This window comes from Mesocricetus auratus, unplaced genomic scaffold, assembly GCF_017639785.1.
Source record: "Mesocricetus auratus isolate SY011 unplaced genomic scaffold, BCM_Maur_2.0 Super-Scaffold_100691, whole genome shotgun sequence".
NCBI lineage: Eukaryota > Metazoa > Chordata > Mammalia > Rodentia > Cricetidae > Mesocricetus > Mesocricetus auratus.
In genome coordinates this window covers 33,310,022-33,326,272 of record NW_024429267.1, presented here as the reverse complement: position 1 = coordinate 33,326,272, position 16,251 = coordinate 33,310,022, and the positions used below count along the sequence as shown (strand labels likewise).

General features: G+C 40.6%; 1 protein-coding gene across 1 annotated transcript in view; it reads right to left on the bottom strand.

The window, feature by feature from the left end:
• Slc9a9 (solute carrier family 9 member A9) overlaps positions 1 to 16,251 on the bottom strand; it is a 534,247-nt gene that overhangs the window by 262,679 nt on the left and 255,317 nt on the right. Inside the window, exon 9 of the mRNA XM_040739467.1 lies at positions 4,429 to 4,517. Coding sequence (XP_040595401.1) covers positions 4,429 to 4,517 — 89 coding nt within the window. The remainder of the gene's footprint in view (positions 1 to 4,428; positions 4,518 to 16,251) is intronic.

Below are 16,251 nucleotides of genomic sequence, written 5' to 3'. Positions count from 1 at the left end.
TGAATGTTTGCCCAGCTTTTATATTTCCAGCCTTCCTTCAGATTCTGTATTTTTTATTGTCTCTATTTCAGTTTTCAACCCTTGCATTGTTTGAATTATTTCTTGCAATTTTTGCTTTGTCTTTTTGTCCATTTGTTGCATTTTATGAATTTTTTGGTTTGTTTTTTCTTCCATTTCTTGCATTTTTTGGTTTGTTTTTTCTTCCATTTTTTGCATTTTTTTGGTTTGTTTTTTTCTTCCATTTCTTGCATTTTTTGGATTGTTTTTTCTTCCATTTCTTTGAGGGATTTTCCAATATCCTCTTTTAGGGCCTCTATCATTTTCATGATATTGTTTTTAAGGTCATTCTCTTCTGTTTTATTTGCATTGGAATGTTGGAGTCTTGCTGGTGTGGAGTCTCTAGAATCTGGAGGTGTCCTATTTTTTTTTCTGTTCCTGAGTGTGTTTTTGTTTTGTCTCTTTCCCATCTCTTCTTTTAGTGGGTGCAGTATGAGCCCCTTACTGGTCTGGTTGGTAGGGGACCAGAGTTCCCTTTTGTTGGGTGCAAGCAAATCCAATACTCTGATAGTTCTATTCCTGGTCCTAGTCCTGGTCCCGTGGGTGGAGAAGAAGCCCAGGAATCTGGAGTGTGTAGTCTCCCACCTGGTCCCGTTGGTGGAGGAGAAGACCTGGGGATCTGGGGTGCTTGGCTCCCGCTGGGATGGGAGGCTCTGTGGCAGTCAGTAGGCAGTCCCCAGGCACTAGAAGGCAGGCCTGGATGTGGGGCCTTGTTTACCTGGACCTGCTGGTCCCCTGGTCTTGTTGGTGGAAGAGAAGACCTGGGATCTGGGGTGCCTGGCTCCTGCCAGGAAGGAAACTCTCCTTTATTAACTTTCTAATATCCCATTACATGGTTCTAGAGAGAGGCAGAGGTCAGACAGCTGCTTCTCCTGTTGGCAGTGTGGACATAGTGTGGGAAGAGATACTGTGTCTTATGGCCATGTGATGTCACATAATATTTTCCAAAGCATCCCCAAGTTTAGTGGGATATGGTAGCCACAATTATAACCCATACCTTGGAGGTTCTGTACAGCTCACAGAGAGAGTTGGAACTTCTCTCACTACTCTGTGCAGATATGTCTGAGTATGTCTTCTCTCTTCTTTTGCAGAGCAGTGATCACAGACTCTGCATATGGTAGTGTGGGTTATGTATTGACCCCATACATACACACAAGTATGCATGTATATGCATGTATATGCTATATATATGCATATGTTAGTAGAGGAACGTGAATTGGAAGTGGTAGAAGAAAAGAAGGAGAGCCACTAGAAGGGAGTGGAAGAGAATCAGCATTTATTAAACTCCTACCCCACCCAGGCAGAAGGCAGTGGGGGAGCAAGGGCAGAGATGTGCCGCTATCTAGATGCTAACGGATAAGCTTGTAGAAACCTCTTTTCATAAAGAAAGTACTATGAGATGAATTGGGAGCCTGTCAGGGAGCACTTGTCATGACATTCAGAGGGAGAACAGAAGGCTGTAGGGCACTGATTTTGGCTTTGTCTCCCCTAGGTATTGGACTGCTGTCTCACCATGAGACGAGTTATCTTTGAAGTGTTGCTGAGCCGTCTAGATAGCATGACTTAAAAGTGCAAGTCCCTAAACAGGATTCAGCTTCCCGGAATACAAATGCTGAGAGAACCAAAGAGGCTAGGAAAAACCAGCCCAAGACATTTCCCTTAAAGCCCAGGAGAATTCTACCAGTCTTCATGGTTTAAAAGATCCTGGAATGGGAGCTTTCTGGGTATTAGTATCAGGATTTTGGCTTATTTATTTCTCTTTTACTAGAAGGCTGTCAAAGTGTCAGCAATTGCTTTTGATGATGTCTCTAAAGCATCCACCTGAAGTGAAGTGATAAACTCTTGGAAGGGTGGCCTTGCAGAGTCCCTGTTCAAGAGGACACAGTCAGGACAAGCTGAGATTGAGACATGACAGCTAGCCAGAGCTGCGGCAGAGAGCCCTGTATAAGCCTTCGGGAACTCCTGGCCAATTCCAGATTTGGCTGGGAGGTTGTCTTACTTTCCCTACTCCCACTCTCCAGTATCACATGGCAAGTCTTAGGCTTCTCTGCCTTCATTTGCATTTTGGGTAGCTCTCACCACTCAGTCCAATTCTTCATCATGTCCCATAGCCACAGTCCCTGCCAAATCATACTGCAAAGCTTACTCACTGCACATTGGGCACTTGCATGACTTCTTGTTTTGTACTGAATCACAGAGGTTGATTAGGAGAGGCGGTCCAAGCTGATGATTGGAAATGGACTTGCTTCAGTACTCACAGAATGACAGGCACAGGCACAAAGTTTATCCTAGAACGTATACCCCAACAAATCCACACACACTTGGACAAGCCCAATCCATGTAAGCAGACCACCAAACCCATCAGTCAAAGTGATGGACACTTACAGACACGGGAACCAAATGCTTCCCACTAGATGTTTGGATAGTCAATTTTTTGTTGTTGCTTTTAAACAGCAAAAGCTAACTTGTCTATGTACTCTGTCTTCATATCCACCAGAATGAGGGTCCTAAAACAAAACTCTGATTATCCTAACATTAGTCTGACTTTAAGTACTTCTGTAATAACTTTATAAGCTGAGTTATTCATACTTCCCCCAGATTTATGTATTGCAGGTCTAATCCTTAGTGCCCCAGGACTTGATCTTATTAGGAAGTAGGGTCACTGGAGATGTAATCAGTTCAGAGGAGGTTATGTTGGAGTAGGGTTGGTGCTACCTCAATGTGACTCATGTTCTTATCAAAAGAAGAAACTTTGAAGATAGGCTGGAGCCTGGAAGAACCACATAGACATCAACAAACACACAGATCAGCTGTTGTCAAGGAACAAGAGCAAAGATTGTCAGAAAACCCCTGAAACGAAGAAAGAGATAGTACATATTTTCCCCGAGAAGGAGCTAATCATGCCAACACTGTTGTCCCATTTTCTGAACTCCAGAGCTTTGAGGCAATGACTCCTCCTAGTTACTCTAACCCAGTAGTTCCCAACCTATGGGTCATGACCCCTGCGGAATCACATATCAGATATCCAGCATATCAGATATTTTCATTACAATGTATAACTGTCATAAAATTACAGTGATGAGGTAGTAAGCAAGGAAATAATTTTATACATGTGGAACTGTATGAAGGATTAATGCATTAGGAAGGTTGAACAGCAATGTATCCTATTACTCTTGGGATGAAGTTCAACTTCTTACACAATCAGTCTTAGCTTGGAGCTGCCTGTGTGCTCTTATTCCTCACTTGTGTCTCCTTGACTCAGTTTCTGTTTTCTTGTAAGTCCATTCAACTGCCTATAACACATCAGTGAATTTCCCAAGAGACTCTGTCTGTGCCAATTCCTTGCCCTCAGGTACTCTTCCTTTTAAAATATAATTGATTTATTTGTATTTTATGTACAATGGTGTTTTTCCCACATGTATGTCTGTATGAGAGTGTGGGATCATCTGGAACTAGAGTTACAGATAGGGAATTGAACCCGGATCACCTGGAAGAACAGACAATGCTCTTAACTGCTAAACCATCTCTCCAGCCCATCAAACATCCTCCTTAACACTCTTCATCCTCTGCTACATCTGACTTGATACCTCCTTACTATTGTTTATCTTGCTCCCGATTGGACATTGTCTCTGGCAACTTCCTCCTGTCTTTCCCTGTCACAGTCATGGGAGAAGGCCTTATCGGATGCTCCCCACACACTCTCCAGATATTTCTGTCCGAATATGCAGCACACTCTGGGTTGGGTGTTTATCATATGCCTTGTCCTCATCAGTAGCCTCCACAAGGGCTTCTCCCTCGAAGGAAAAGCCACATTCAGTCTCAGCATAGCTAGTAGGATGCGTTTGGCAAAGAATGGCTAAGCAGGTCTTAGTAGAAGGAGCCTATGTATGTTCTTTTGCAGATACACAAACCAATATATCCTCAGAATAAGGGAGGCATTTTTGCTCATGTAGCAGTGAGAAGTTGAATTTTCTTGAAAACAAAAACATCCAATTGAAGATCAAGCAATATTCCACAGTCTTCTTCATCCTTCTCTGTATAACTACTCAAATGCACACGGTTTATAACGCCTTTTAGATGTTAAGTGACTATGAATTATTACCGACTGTAGGTCTTTCATCTTCAAGACTGACAGTTTATGTTCCACAACTCTCAGGAGGGAGAAACTATTATAACTATATTTTTGCTTACCAAGAGAATTGTTAATGGTTATCCTGGAGGGGGAAAATCTATAAATATCCAACCTGCAATGAAGCCTTAAGCTTACTTTCTTCCTTTACTAATGAAATTCTTTCCACGTGCACTGCCAGAGTTACTACAGAACTCCCCCACCAAGAAAGAGTCAATGCTAGTCACCAGTTTTTCTTTTACCTGTTTGGTCCTCAGTTTGGAATCTGATGACAGGTTGTTGTAGGTATAATGTGCTTGTGTGACGCCACAGAAGAGAACAGCAACTATGCCTGAAATTCAAGAGAAGACCAGTCAAAACCAATTCTCTTTCCCAAGTCAAAGGGCTGAAAAATGGACTTGATGTCTGGAGAGGTAACAATCTCAATAATTACCGTGATAATGAAACCATGTCAAATCTTGCTACTTGCTTTAAACAGGTCTTGGAGTTGAAACAAAGAAAAGCATTAAGCAGTAGATTCTTATTAAAATGGAAGTAGTTTCCTCCTGGAGGGAAATGATCCCCTAGAGACCTCATGTGCCCCTTTGCCTCTCTGGCAAAGCTGGGTGGGCTCTCGTTGCAGCTGAACACCAATGGGTATCCCTTCCCAAGCCATGCTCTACTTAAAGGTAGTTGATCTGTCATCTATTCCAGTGTTCTTACCACCAGCCCATGCCTGGCCAGCTACAGGAAAGCATTTCTTAAGCTACATTACTCATGGTTTTAAATGTTACATGAAGTCACACATGCCAGATGCTCTTGGAGAACAGAGAATAGCAACAACAGGACAAATGTGTTTCTTGTTCCTTGGCTCTGCCTCTCTGTTAGTGTCCCTGGCCTGGGTGGCTTTTGGTGAGAGCTTCATTCTACTTTGGATTAAAGATGAGATTAATTAGGGGAAATTGTGCATAGAGGGGGGCTTGGGGAAAAGCACAGGAGATAAGTATTCCTTAACTCAGAACAAGAGGATCGAACTGAATTTTAAGCAGCAGAAGCTCTCCATCTAAAAACACTCATAAATTAAATGCTGATGATTCTTAAGAGTATAGAGCTATGTGAATGGAATACCAGCATTCCAAATGAGCTTGGAATAAAGAGTTTTAAAGGGCTGAGCTTTTTCATATGTAGACTGCATGCATTTATTTACATGCTGGTTATTTTTCAAGTTGGTAACAGATAAAATATTGTTTAAACATGTTTATAGAATAATAGCACATAGCCATTTCCATGGCTTATTCCTTTTTACCATGATGTTTTACATTTTAGATAAAGAATAAAAACCATGTAGGAAAGATTTGTTTTTTAAAAATATATATCTAATAAATACTCCTGGAGATTTTTGGTAAATCTGTATAGTTTCTAAGAATAAAGTATTTTTTACTCTTCACAGAATTTATTATCAAAAACTAACCAGTACCAGTTATGAAGGATATTGAGGGTGTAGGAAGACTGCCATTCATAAATTGTTTTGATATCAAATGTTTCTCTGTGTTTATTTGAAGATATGATGAAGTATTTATCTTAACTAGTTTGAATCAGAATTCGCTGACCCTCTCAATACTGTGAAACTAATTAACAATATATTGATATTCTGGAGAGGACACGAATACATGTGAAGGTGTGGAGGATAGTGAATTGGTTCATCTTGAGAATAAGAATGGCTAAGAGATGCTTTGCAGGGCAGGGGCTCAGCATGGTGGACACAATGGTGCTGGTTTTCTCTCCCTCTTCCTGGCGACTGCATTGCTGTTTTCTTGCACACAGGTTCAGGCTCTTGGTGACTCAGTAGTGCCTCCAGCTGCCTTCCTCTGCTCAGCGTCGTCTTCATTTCCCTCCTTTTCCTGCCCTTGGGTTCACCCTTTACTTCTCCTTTCATTGTATAACACCAAATGCATTCATCGGTTGAGCCCAACCACTATTCAGCTGCTCTAAGCTGATGTCCTTTTCCAAACAATCATCATTTTTTAGTTTGGATGACAGCAATGGCTATCTAAGTGAAGTCCTTGGCTTCCTGGTTGGTCTCTTATATTGTGTTCATACAGGAACAGTGATTATTTAAAAACATTGCAGGTTATGTAAGTCATTTTGCCCAGACTTTGTAATGTATTCCCAGGGTCTAGCCCTCTTCTTGGCTACAATGCTCTGACCTCATTTTTGACACCCTCCTGACTCCTGGTCCCTACTACACATGCCTTGCCACAAGGCCCTTGAACATCTGAGTCCCAGAATTGGGAGAGCTCTTCTCCAGAAAGCCTGATGGTTCCCTCCTTCCTTTGGATATCTCTTCAGATGTCATGTAAACAGCAAACATCCTCTACTCACTTTGTAAAACTGGCCCTCTCATCATTCTCTACCCATCTCTTGCTCCGCGGTCCATGCTGTCCAATGCCACCTAACAGTTTCTGCCTCTGGCCACTAATTCCTAGAGAAGCCCTGGGCACATGTGAGTGTTGTTAATAAATAACTGGATGTTTCTGTCCCCGCGAGGAGGTGAGGGACTAAGTCATTTACTGAAGGTCACTGTGGAAGTGACAGCTGTAATGCACCTTCCCCCAACTTTCTCTCTGCCTTTTTCTGCCAACATCAGGCCATCTAGGAATGCTCTGAAGCGATTCCTGACTGTCTGAAAACTGTCGTTTCTGATAATGCAGGGAAGTGGATATCTGATGGTGGGGATTACACATCTGAGCTGGCTCTCCTCGTCCTTTGAGCAGGTTTTTCCACATCACTCTGTTGGGTTTCATTTCCTTGCCTCCTGTGCAACACTAACTTGCTGCGTCCCGGCCGAATACTTTCAGAACCAGGTGTGTAGCTCCATCGGATGTATAGCAAACCATGAAAGTCATGTGATCAGAAGCTTGCTGCTGCAATTAGCAAAGTAACAAGTTTGATTTGGCCCTTGGTATTAGCATACATGATCATAATTCTATAGCCTGGTAATTAATTAAATCACACAAATTACTATGATTAGAATGACTTTTACAAGCCAAACACATTTTGAAACTGCCTCATCTAAATATATCAACTAAACCATTTTTTTTGGTTGTTTGAGACAGGGTTTCTCTGTGTCATACTCCTGGCTGTCCTGGAACTGGCTTTGTAGACCAGGCTGGCCTCAGACTCACTGAGATCCACTTGCTTGTGCCTCTCAAGTGCTGGGATCAAAGGTGTATACCACCATTGTCTGGCCAGCCACCCCTTCTTATCTATAGTTTCACATTGTGGTTTCAGTTATCTGTGCTCAATTTTGTTCTGAAAATACTAGATGGAAAATTCCAGAAATGCTTCAGTTTAAAATAGCTTTTATTTCAACTTATTATTTTAATTGTTCTTTTGATTTGCATTAGTTGTTACAGATCTCTTATTGTGCCCCTTAGTTAGGCAGTATCCAGTATTCAGGCACAGATGGGTCTTGGACCATGTCCCCTGTGAACAAAGGGGAACTGGAGTATTCCTAACATTTCCCCTCATGGAACAGATTCAGAGTTGACAGGGTTCTGTTTTCTAATGCACGTTTTAATTGTAACGATGATGCTTCTCCACACCCATGCTAGCTAGTCCTTGTGCTACTGTCATGTAGTGCCCTGCACAGCAGACTTAAGCGCTCTGTTTCCGACAGTTGCATGTAAGAGACAGAAGCCAAGGGCTCTTTGAGCTATTCACCCACCAGTGGCTCAGCTCTAAATCTACCTTCCTTCTTGATTCTGATCCCAGCTCCAGGAATCCAAGTCACACTCTCTTGTGGTTGCTCTCTGCTTCTGCCAAGCAGCCCCAGAGGAAGAGCAGCAAACTGAACCCAGGACTCCCTCCTGCCTGTTGTGTTCTACTTTCTGCTCAGGGGCACCTTAGAGTATTTCTTCCCCTTAGTCAGGTCTGCCTCCTTTCCTACTCTATCATTTGCCCTTTATTGCACCTCCTGGCCAGCTGCACACCTCTCAGAGAAAGCAAGTGCAGCCTGGAAGTGTTCCCAGGGCCACAGGCCTAGGATCCCACCTCCAAATTCCTCTATTCGTTTCCCGTAGCTCTATCTAGTCCTGGTGTTCACATTTGCTGTCTAGAATGACATCAGTTCCTTCTTTGACTTTACTAATGCCACACCACCAGGTTACCCAAGTTCCTGGAGTCATCTGTATGTCAGTGGCCTGGTGGCATCTCTTTTTTGACTGTATTTTGAAAGGGACTCTTGGGGCCACCCTCACATTCTAAACTTCATGATTCCCAGAACCCTTGCATTCTTTCCATTTGGAAATAAAATCATCTTGTATTTTCCCTGTTAAAACTAGGACTATGGGGGACACCAAGGTAGATGGGACTTTATGTCTTTGGAGGCCTCAATTCATTTTCTTTTCAGTTCTCTTTATGGTTGGAATAGGTGGTTCTAAAAAGTAGTAAGGGTTTGAGACAGAAAGAAAGTGGCTTGGGATTAGGCACAGGTCAGACCTAGGAACATGGAAGAAGAGGTACAGTTCAGACTTGGGCGTGTCTTCTTATTCCCGGTCCCTTGGCCTTTGCAGGACATTTGTACAACCCCACAGTGGGTATGAAAGTCCTCATGATTGGATATGTTCAGGCTCATGATCACTGCTACTTTAGAAAGGGCTTTTTCATCAAGTGGAAGGTAGTCTCACTTAAGTTCTATGTTTTACTAATTCTGAAACACATTTCATCAACCCTCCAGACTCCTTCAATGTCTGTCCCAAGGACAGAGGCAGATCAGCAGGAGTGACCCACATTCTTTCTTACTGCTATTTCTCATCCCCCACATTGCCTGTCCTCAGCACTCCTGGAATATGCTTAGCTACAGCTTGTCATTGTCACCAGAAGCTCTTTACCCTTCTGGAAGTCCTCTTGTGACCCGGAACCTGCATTAGACAAGAGAATTCTGGAATTCAACCAGAGTTAATGAATATCCAGATCAGCAAGTACTAGCAAACTTCTTATAGTACAGTAATTTTGGAGCAAGGTCCCAAACTCTATATTTTCATATTGTCAGGAGACTTTTTGGTCCTTAGACAAAACTTAGGAAATATTCATTGACCAAAGTCAACTTGCTCTTGGCCTCACAACTTGGCCTTAACTTTGCATGGCCCTAAAATGAGACCTTTGCTTTGTTCTTGATTCTTTGGGAACAACACACTTTTTGTTGTCATCCTTTATTTCTTATTTTATCAATGTCTCTTGCTAATGTGAAGGAAGTTTTAAAGTCATATTTTTGTGTATTTTTTTTATGTTTCTCCTTTTCTGGTTTTCCAGAATCAACATGATCCTCTGAATGAAATTTTTGTTTCAGAGACCTGCTATCATGTAGAACTTTTGAGGGCTTTAATTATTTTGTTTTATTTTTTAATTTTTAAGTAAAGTAATACTGATGAGTTAAGAAATTGTTTACATGGAGAAAATTAAACAATATGTTTTACCATCAAATAGTTTTACCATCAGTAAAATTTCTTCTCCAAAGAAAGCAAACAACTCCCATCATTTAATCACTATAAAATTATCACATCTTGGCCTCCCCTCCCAGCAGGAGCCTATGCACCCCATATTTCTGGTCTTCTTCTCTACCCACAAGACCAGGACTAGTACCAGGAAGAGGAGAACTACCAGAGTATTGGACTTGCTTGGACCCACCAAAAGGGATCTCTGCCTCCCTAACAACCAGGCCAGGAAGAGACTCTTTCTGAACCCACTAGAATAAGGGATGGGAAGGAGACAATACAAAAACATACTCAGCAACAGAAAAACAAATATGACAAGTCCAGATTCTAGAGACTCTACACCAGCAGGACTCCAATATTCCAATGCAAATGAAGCAGAAGAGAATGACCTTAAAAACAACTCCATGAAAATGATAGAGGCCCTCAAAGAGGATATGGGAAAATCCTTTAAAGAAATGGAAGAAAAAGCAAACCAAACAATGCAAGAAATAGAAGAAAGAGCAAACAAAAAATACAACAAATAGAGGAAAGGACAAAGCAAAAATTGCAAGAAACAATTCAAACAGTACAAGGATTGAAAACTGAAATAGAGACAATAAAAAAAACACAGTCTGAAGGAAGGCTGGAAATATAAAAACTGGGCAAACGTTCAGGTACTACAGATACAAGCATAACAAACAGAATACAAGAGATGGAAGAGAGAATCTCTGGTGTTGAAGATACACTAGGGGAGGAACCAGATTCATCGACCAAAGAAAATCTTAAGTTCAACAAATCCCTAACACAAACTATCCAGGAAATATGGGACACCATGAAAAGACCAAACCTAAGGATAATAGGTATAGAAGAAGGTAAAGAAAACCACCTCAAAGGGACAGAAAATATATTCAACAAAATCATAGAAGAAAACTTTCCAAACCTAAGGAAAGACATGCCAATGAAGGTACAAGAAGCTTACAGAACACCAAATAGAGTGGACCACAAATAATGTCCCCCACATAATAATCAAGATCCCAAACATACAGAATAACGAAAGAATATTAAGAGCAGCTAACAAAAAAGGTCATGTAACATATAAAGGCAAACCTATCCGAAGTACACCTGACTTCTCCATGGAAACTCTGAAAGCCAAAAGGTCCTGAATAGATATTCCACCAACTCTAAGAGACCACAGATGCCAGCCCAGACTACTGTACCCAGCAAAGCTTTCTATCATTATAGATGGAGAAAACAAGATATTCCATGAAAAAAAAAAACAGATTCAAACAATACATATCCACTAACATAGCCCTACAGAAAGTTCTGGACGGAAAACTCCAACACAAGGAAGTTAGCTATAACCAGAAAAAGATAGGCAAATGATAATCCCACCTTACCAACAACCAAAAGAAAAAAGGGGTGGAAATCCTCATATAATTCAGCCACCAATACCCATTCTAAAACAAACAAGAATGAGCAATGTTCATTAATATCCCTCAATATTAATGGTCTTAACTCACCCATTAAAAAGACACAGGCTAACAGAATGGATTCAAAGACAGAACCCATCTTTATGCTGCATACAAGAAACACACCTCAGCTTCAAGGACAGATATTACCTCAGAGTTAAGGATTGGGAAACGATTTTCCAATCAAATGGACCCAAGAAACAAGCAGGGGTAGCAATCCTAGTATCTAACAAATTAGACTTTAAAATAAAATCAATCCAAAGAGATGAAGGAAACCATTTCATATTCATCACAGGAGAAATCCACCACGATGAAGTTTCAATCCTGCACATCTATGCCCTAAATACAAAGGCATCCACGTTTGTAAAAGAAACATTACTAAAACTCAAATCACATATAAAGCCCCACACACTTATAGTGGGAGACTTCAACACCCCACTCTCACCACTAGACACGACTATCAGACAGAAACTTAATAAAAATCAAGGGAACTAACAGAATTTATAACCCAATTGGGATTAACAGACATCTATAGAACATTCCATCCACATTAAAAAGAATATACCTTCTTCTCAGTGCCACATGGGACCTTCTCACAAATCGACCACATACTTGGCAACATATCAAACCTCAACAGGTACAAAAATTTGGAATAACTCCATGCATCTTATCAGACCACCATGCATTAAAATTAGAATTCAGCAACAACACAAATTGCAGAAACCCTACAAACTCATGGAAATTGAATAATGCACAATTGCACCATTCCTGGATCAAAGAAGAAATAAAAGAAGAAATTAAAGACTTCCTAGAATTCAATGAGAATGAGGATACAACATACCCAAATTTATGGGACATTTTGAAAGCAGTGCTAAGAGGAAAGTTCATAGCACTAAGTGCCCACATGAAGAAACTGGAGAATAGTTACACTAGAGAATTAATAGCACAGCTGAAAGCTCTAGAACACAAAGAAGCAAACTCAGCCAGGAGGAGTAGAAGCCAAGAAATAATCAAACTGGGGGCTGAAATCAATAGAAACTAGGGAAACAATACAAAAAAATCAATGTAACAAAGAGTTGGTTCTTTGATAAAATCAACAAGATAGACCAACCATTATCCAAACTTATGAAATGAACATGCAAATTAACACAATCAGAAATGAAAAGGGAGATATAACAAGAGACACTGAGGAAATCAAGAGAATCATCAGTTCATACTTTGAAAACCTGTACTCCGCAAAATTCGAAAATTTAAAGGAAATGTACACTTTTTTTGGATAGCTATCACTTGCCAAAATTAAATCAAGAACAGATAAGCAATTTAAAAAGACCTATAACCCCTATGGAAATAGAAGCAGTCATCAAACGTCTCCCAAGCAAAAAAAAAAAAAAAAAAAAAAAAAAAAGCCCAGGTCCAGATGGCCTCAGTGCAGAATTCTACCAGAAATTCAAAGAAAAGAAGCTTATACAAATTCTTCTCAAAGTATTCCATGCAATAGAAGAAGAAGGGTTTTTGTCAATCTCTTTCTATGAAGCTTCAAACCTTGATACCCAAACCACACAAAGATGCAACGAGGAAAGATAATTCAGACTAATATCCCTCATGAACATTGATGCAAAAATACTCATTAAAATACTGGGAAATCAGATCCAAGAACACATCAAAACAATCATTCAACATGATCAAGTAGGTTTCATTCCAGGGATACAGGGATGGTACAACATATGAAAGTCCATCAATGTAATCCACCACATAAACAAGCTGAAAAGCAAAACTCACATGATCATCTCACTAGATGCTGAAAAAGCCTTTGACAAAATCCAACACCCTTTCTTGATAAAGGACTTGGAGAGATCCAGGATAACAAGAACATACCTAAACATAATAAAAGCTATATACAGGAAACCAACAGCCAGCATCAAACTAAGTGGATAGAAACTCCTCTAAAATCAGGAACAAGAAAAGGCTGTCCACTCTATTCATACCTCTTCAATATTGTACCTGAATTTCTAACTAGAGCAATGAGACAACAAAAGGAGATCGAGGAGATACAAAAGGAAGAGGTCAAACTTTCACTATTTGCAGATGAAATGATAGTTTACATGAGTGATCCAAAGAACTCTACCAGGGAACTCCTACAGCTGATATATACTTTCAGCAAAGTGGCAGGCTACAAGATCAACTTAAGAAAATCAGTAGCCCTACTATATACAGATGATAAAAGGGCTGAGAAAGAAATCAGAGAAACATCACCCCTTACAATTGCCACAAACAACATAAAATACCTTGGGGTAACGCTAACCAGACAAGTGAAAGACCTGTATTGCAAGAACTTTGAGTCTTTAAAGAAAGAAATTAAAGAATCCCTCAGAAAATGCAAAGATCTCCCATGCTTTAGGATAGGCAGGATCAATGTAATAAGAATGGCAATCCTGCCAAAAGCAATCTACAGATTTAATGCAATCCCCATTAAAATACCAGCACAATTCTTCACAGACCTTGAAAGAACAATAATCAATTTTTTATGGAAAAACAAAAGATCCAGGATAGGCAAAACAACCTTAGTCAACAAAGCAACATCTGGAGTCATCACCATCCCTGATTTCAAGCTCTATTATAGAGCTATAGTCCTGAAAACAGCTTGGTAGTGGCACAAAAAGAGACTGGTAGACAAATGGAATCAAACTGAATACCCTGATATTAACCCATACACGTATAAACACTTGATCTTCGACAAAGAAGCTAAAATTATACAATGGAAAAAAGAAAGCATCTTCAACGAATGGTGCTGGCATAACTGGATGCTGGTATGTAGAAAAATGTGGATAGATCCACGTCTATCACCATGCACAAAACTTAAGTCCAAATGGATCAAAGACCTCAACATAAATCCAGCCACACTGAACCTCTTAGAAGAGAAAGTGGGAGGTACCCTTGAATGAATTCGTACAGGAGATAGCTTCCTGAACATAACACCAGTATCAGTATCACAGACACTGATGTCAACCATTAATACATGGGATCTCCTAAAATTGAGAAGCTTCTGTAAGGCAAAGGACACAGTCAACAAGACAAAAAGGCAGCCCACAGAATGGGAAAGATATTCACTAACCCCACATCTCACAGAGGGCTGATCTCTAAAACTTGCAAAGAACTCAAGAAGCAAGTCTCCATAACATCAAAGAATCCAATTAAAAAGTGGCCTACAGAATTAAATAGAGAATTCTTAATAGAGGAGTCTAAAATGGCTGAGAGGCAACTGAGACTGTGCTCAATATCACTAGCCATCAGGGAAATGCAAATCAAACAACTCTGAGATACCATCTTATTCCTGTCAGAATGGCTAAAATCAAAAACACCAATGACAGTTTATGCTGGAGGGGATGTGGAGAAAGGGGAATACTCCTGGACTGCCGGTGGGAGTGCCAACTTGTACAGCCACTTTGGAAATCAGTATGGAGATTCCTCAGGTAGAAATTAGCCTACCACAAGACCCAGCAATTCTACTCTTAAGCATATATCCAAAAGATGCACATTCATATGACAAGCATGTCTGTTCCACTATGTTCATAGCAGCATTATTTGTAATAGCCAGAACCTGTAGCAACCTAGATGCCCCTCAATTGAAAAGTGGATAGATAAAATGTGGTACATTTATACAATGGAGTACTATTCAGTGGGAAAAAAACAATGGAATCCTGAAATTTGCAGGCAAATGGATGGTACTAGAAGAAACCATCCTGAGTGAGGTAACCCAGTCACAAAATGATAAACATGGTATTTACTCACTCATATATGGATCTTAGACATGGGTCAGGGGAGTGCCAGCATACAGTCCTACTGCCAGAGAGTATGGGAAACAGAACCTTCAACTAATGACTGATGGAACCAGAGGCAGACATCCACGGTTAAACACTGAGCTGAACTCAAGGAACCCAGTGACAGAGAGTAAGGACTGATGATCATAGCAGTCAAGACTGGGTTTGTTTAACCTACAGAAACAGCTGACCTGAACAAGGGGGGAGATCTTGAACCCCAGACTGATGGCTGGGAATCCAGCATGGGACTGACCCAGACCCTCTGAATGTGGGTGTCAGTGAGGAGGCCTAGGCAATCTATGGGGCCTTGGGTAGTAGATCAATATTTATTCCTGGCCTACAAATGGACTTTGGGTGCCCATCACACACTGAGAGATGCTCTCTCAGCCTGGACTCTTGGGGGAGGGCCTAGGCCCTACCCTGGATGAAATGACAGACTATGGATACCCCCCCAATGGAGGGCCTCATTCTCCCTAGGGAAAGAAGTGAGGATTGGGGGAGGGAGGTATGGGGGCTGGAGGGAGGGCATGGGAGGAGAGGAGGGAGAGGGACCTGGGATTGATATGTGAAGCAACCTTGTTTCTAATTTAAATTTAAAAATAAAAAAGACATAAAAAATTATCACATCTTTTTTCATCCAAGTTACATAGGATAAAAAACTAACAAAAAGACATGGACAACTAACTGTGCACATTAGAAATTTCAAAATAGACTTTTCTTGGGGTTGAAGACAAAATCAAATTAGAAATTATAATTTACTTAGAAATATATATCACTAAGTGTATATTTCTGTCAAAACCAAGGGGATAGAAATAACATTATTTGGAGGAAATTTTATAGCTTTATATAGAATTTACTAGTAAAAGAAAGATTGATAGTAAGTGGACTATTAACTTCAAGAAGTTAGACATGTGGCATAAAATAGATTCAAAATAAGTATAATAAAAATCAGCTAGCATCTAATAATGTAGATGATGGGTAAAATACAGAGCAGTAAAATAACAGCATGTTCTATGCCTCTCAGCAGCCCAAAGTACCTCAGGTCTCTTTCCTACCCAGGCTGCCATTTTCTGGCTCTGGACATGGTTGTAAAATCGGTGTTTGCTGGACTTATGTTGGGAAACTTAACTAGGACAGAATGGGAATGGAGAGATGATAGATACTGAAGGAATGATAGAGACACATATAGAAAAGTTGGGTTTGGGTGGGCCGTCCTTGCTCTCATTGGGGGCACCCACTACACTGCCAACCTGGAAACTCAGTCTGTTTATATGATCAGCACATGAAGGAAGGGTTAGCTAGTCTCAGTTGCTGGATGGGTCTTT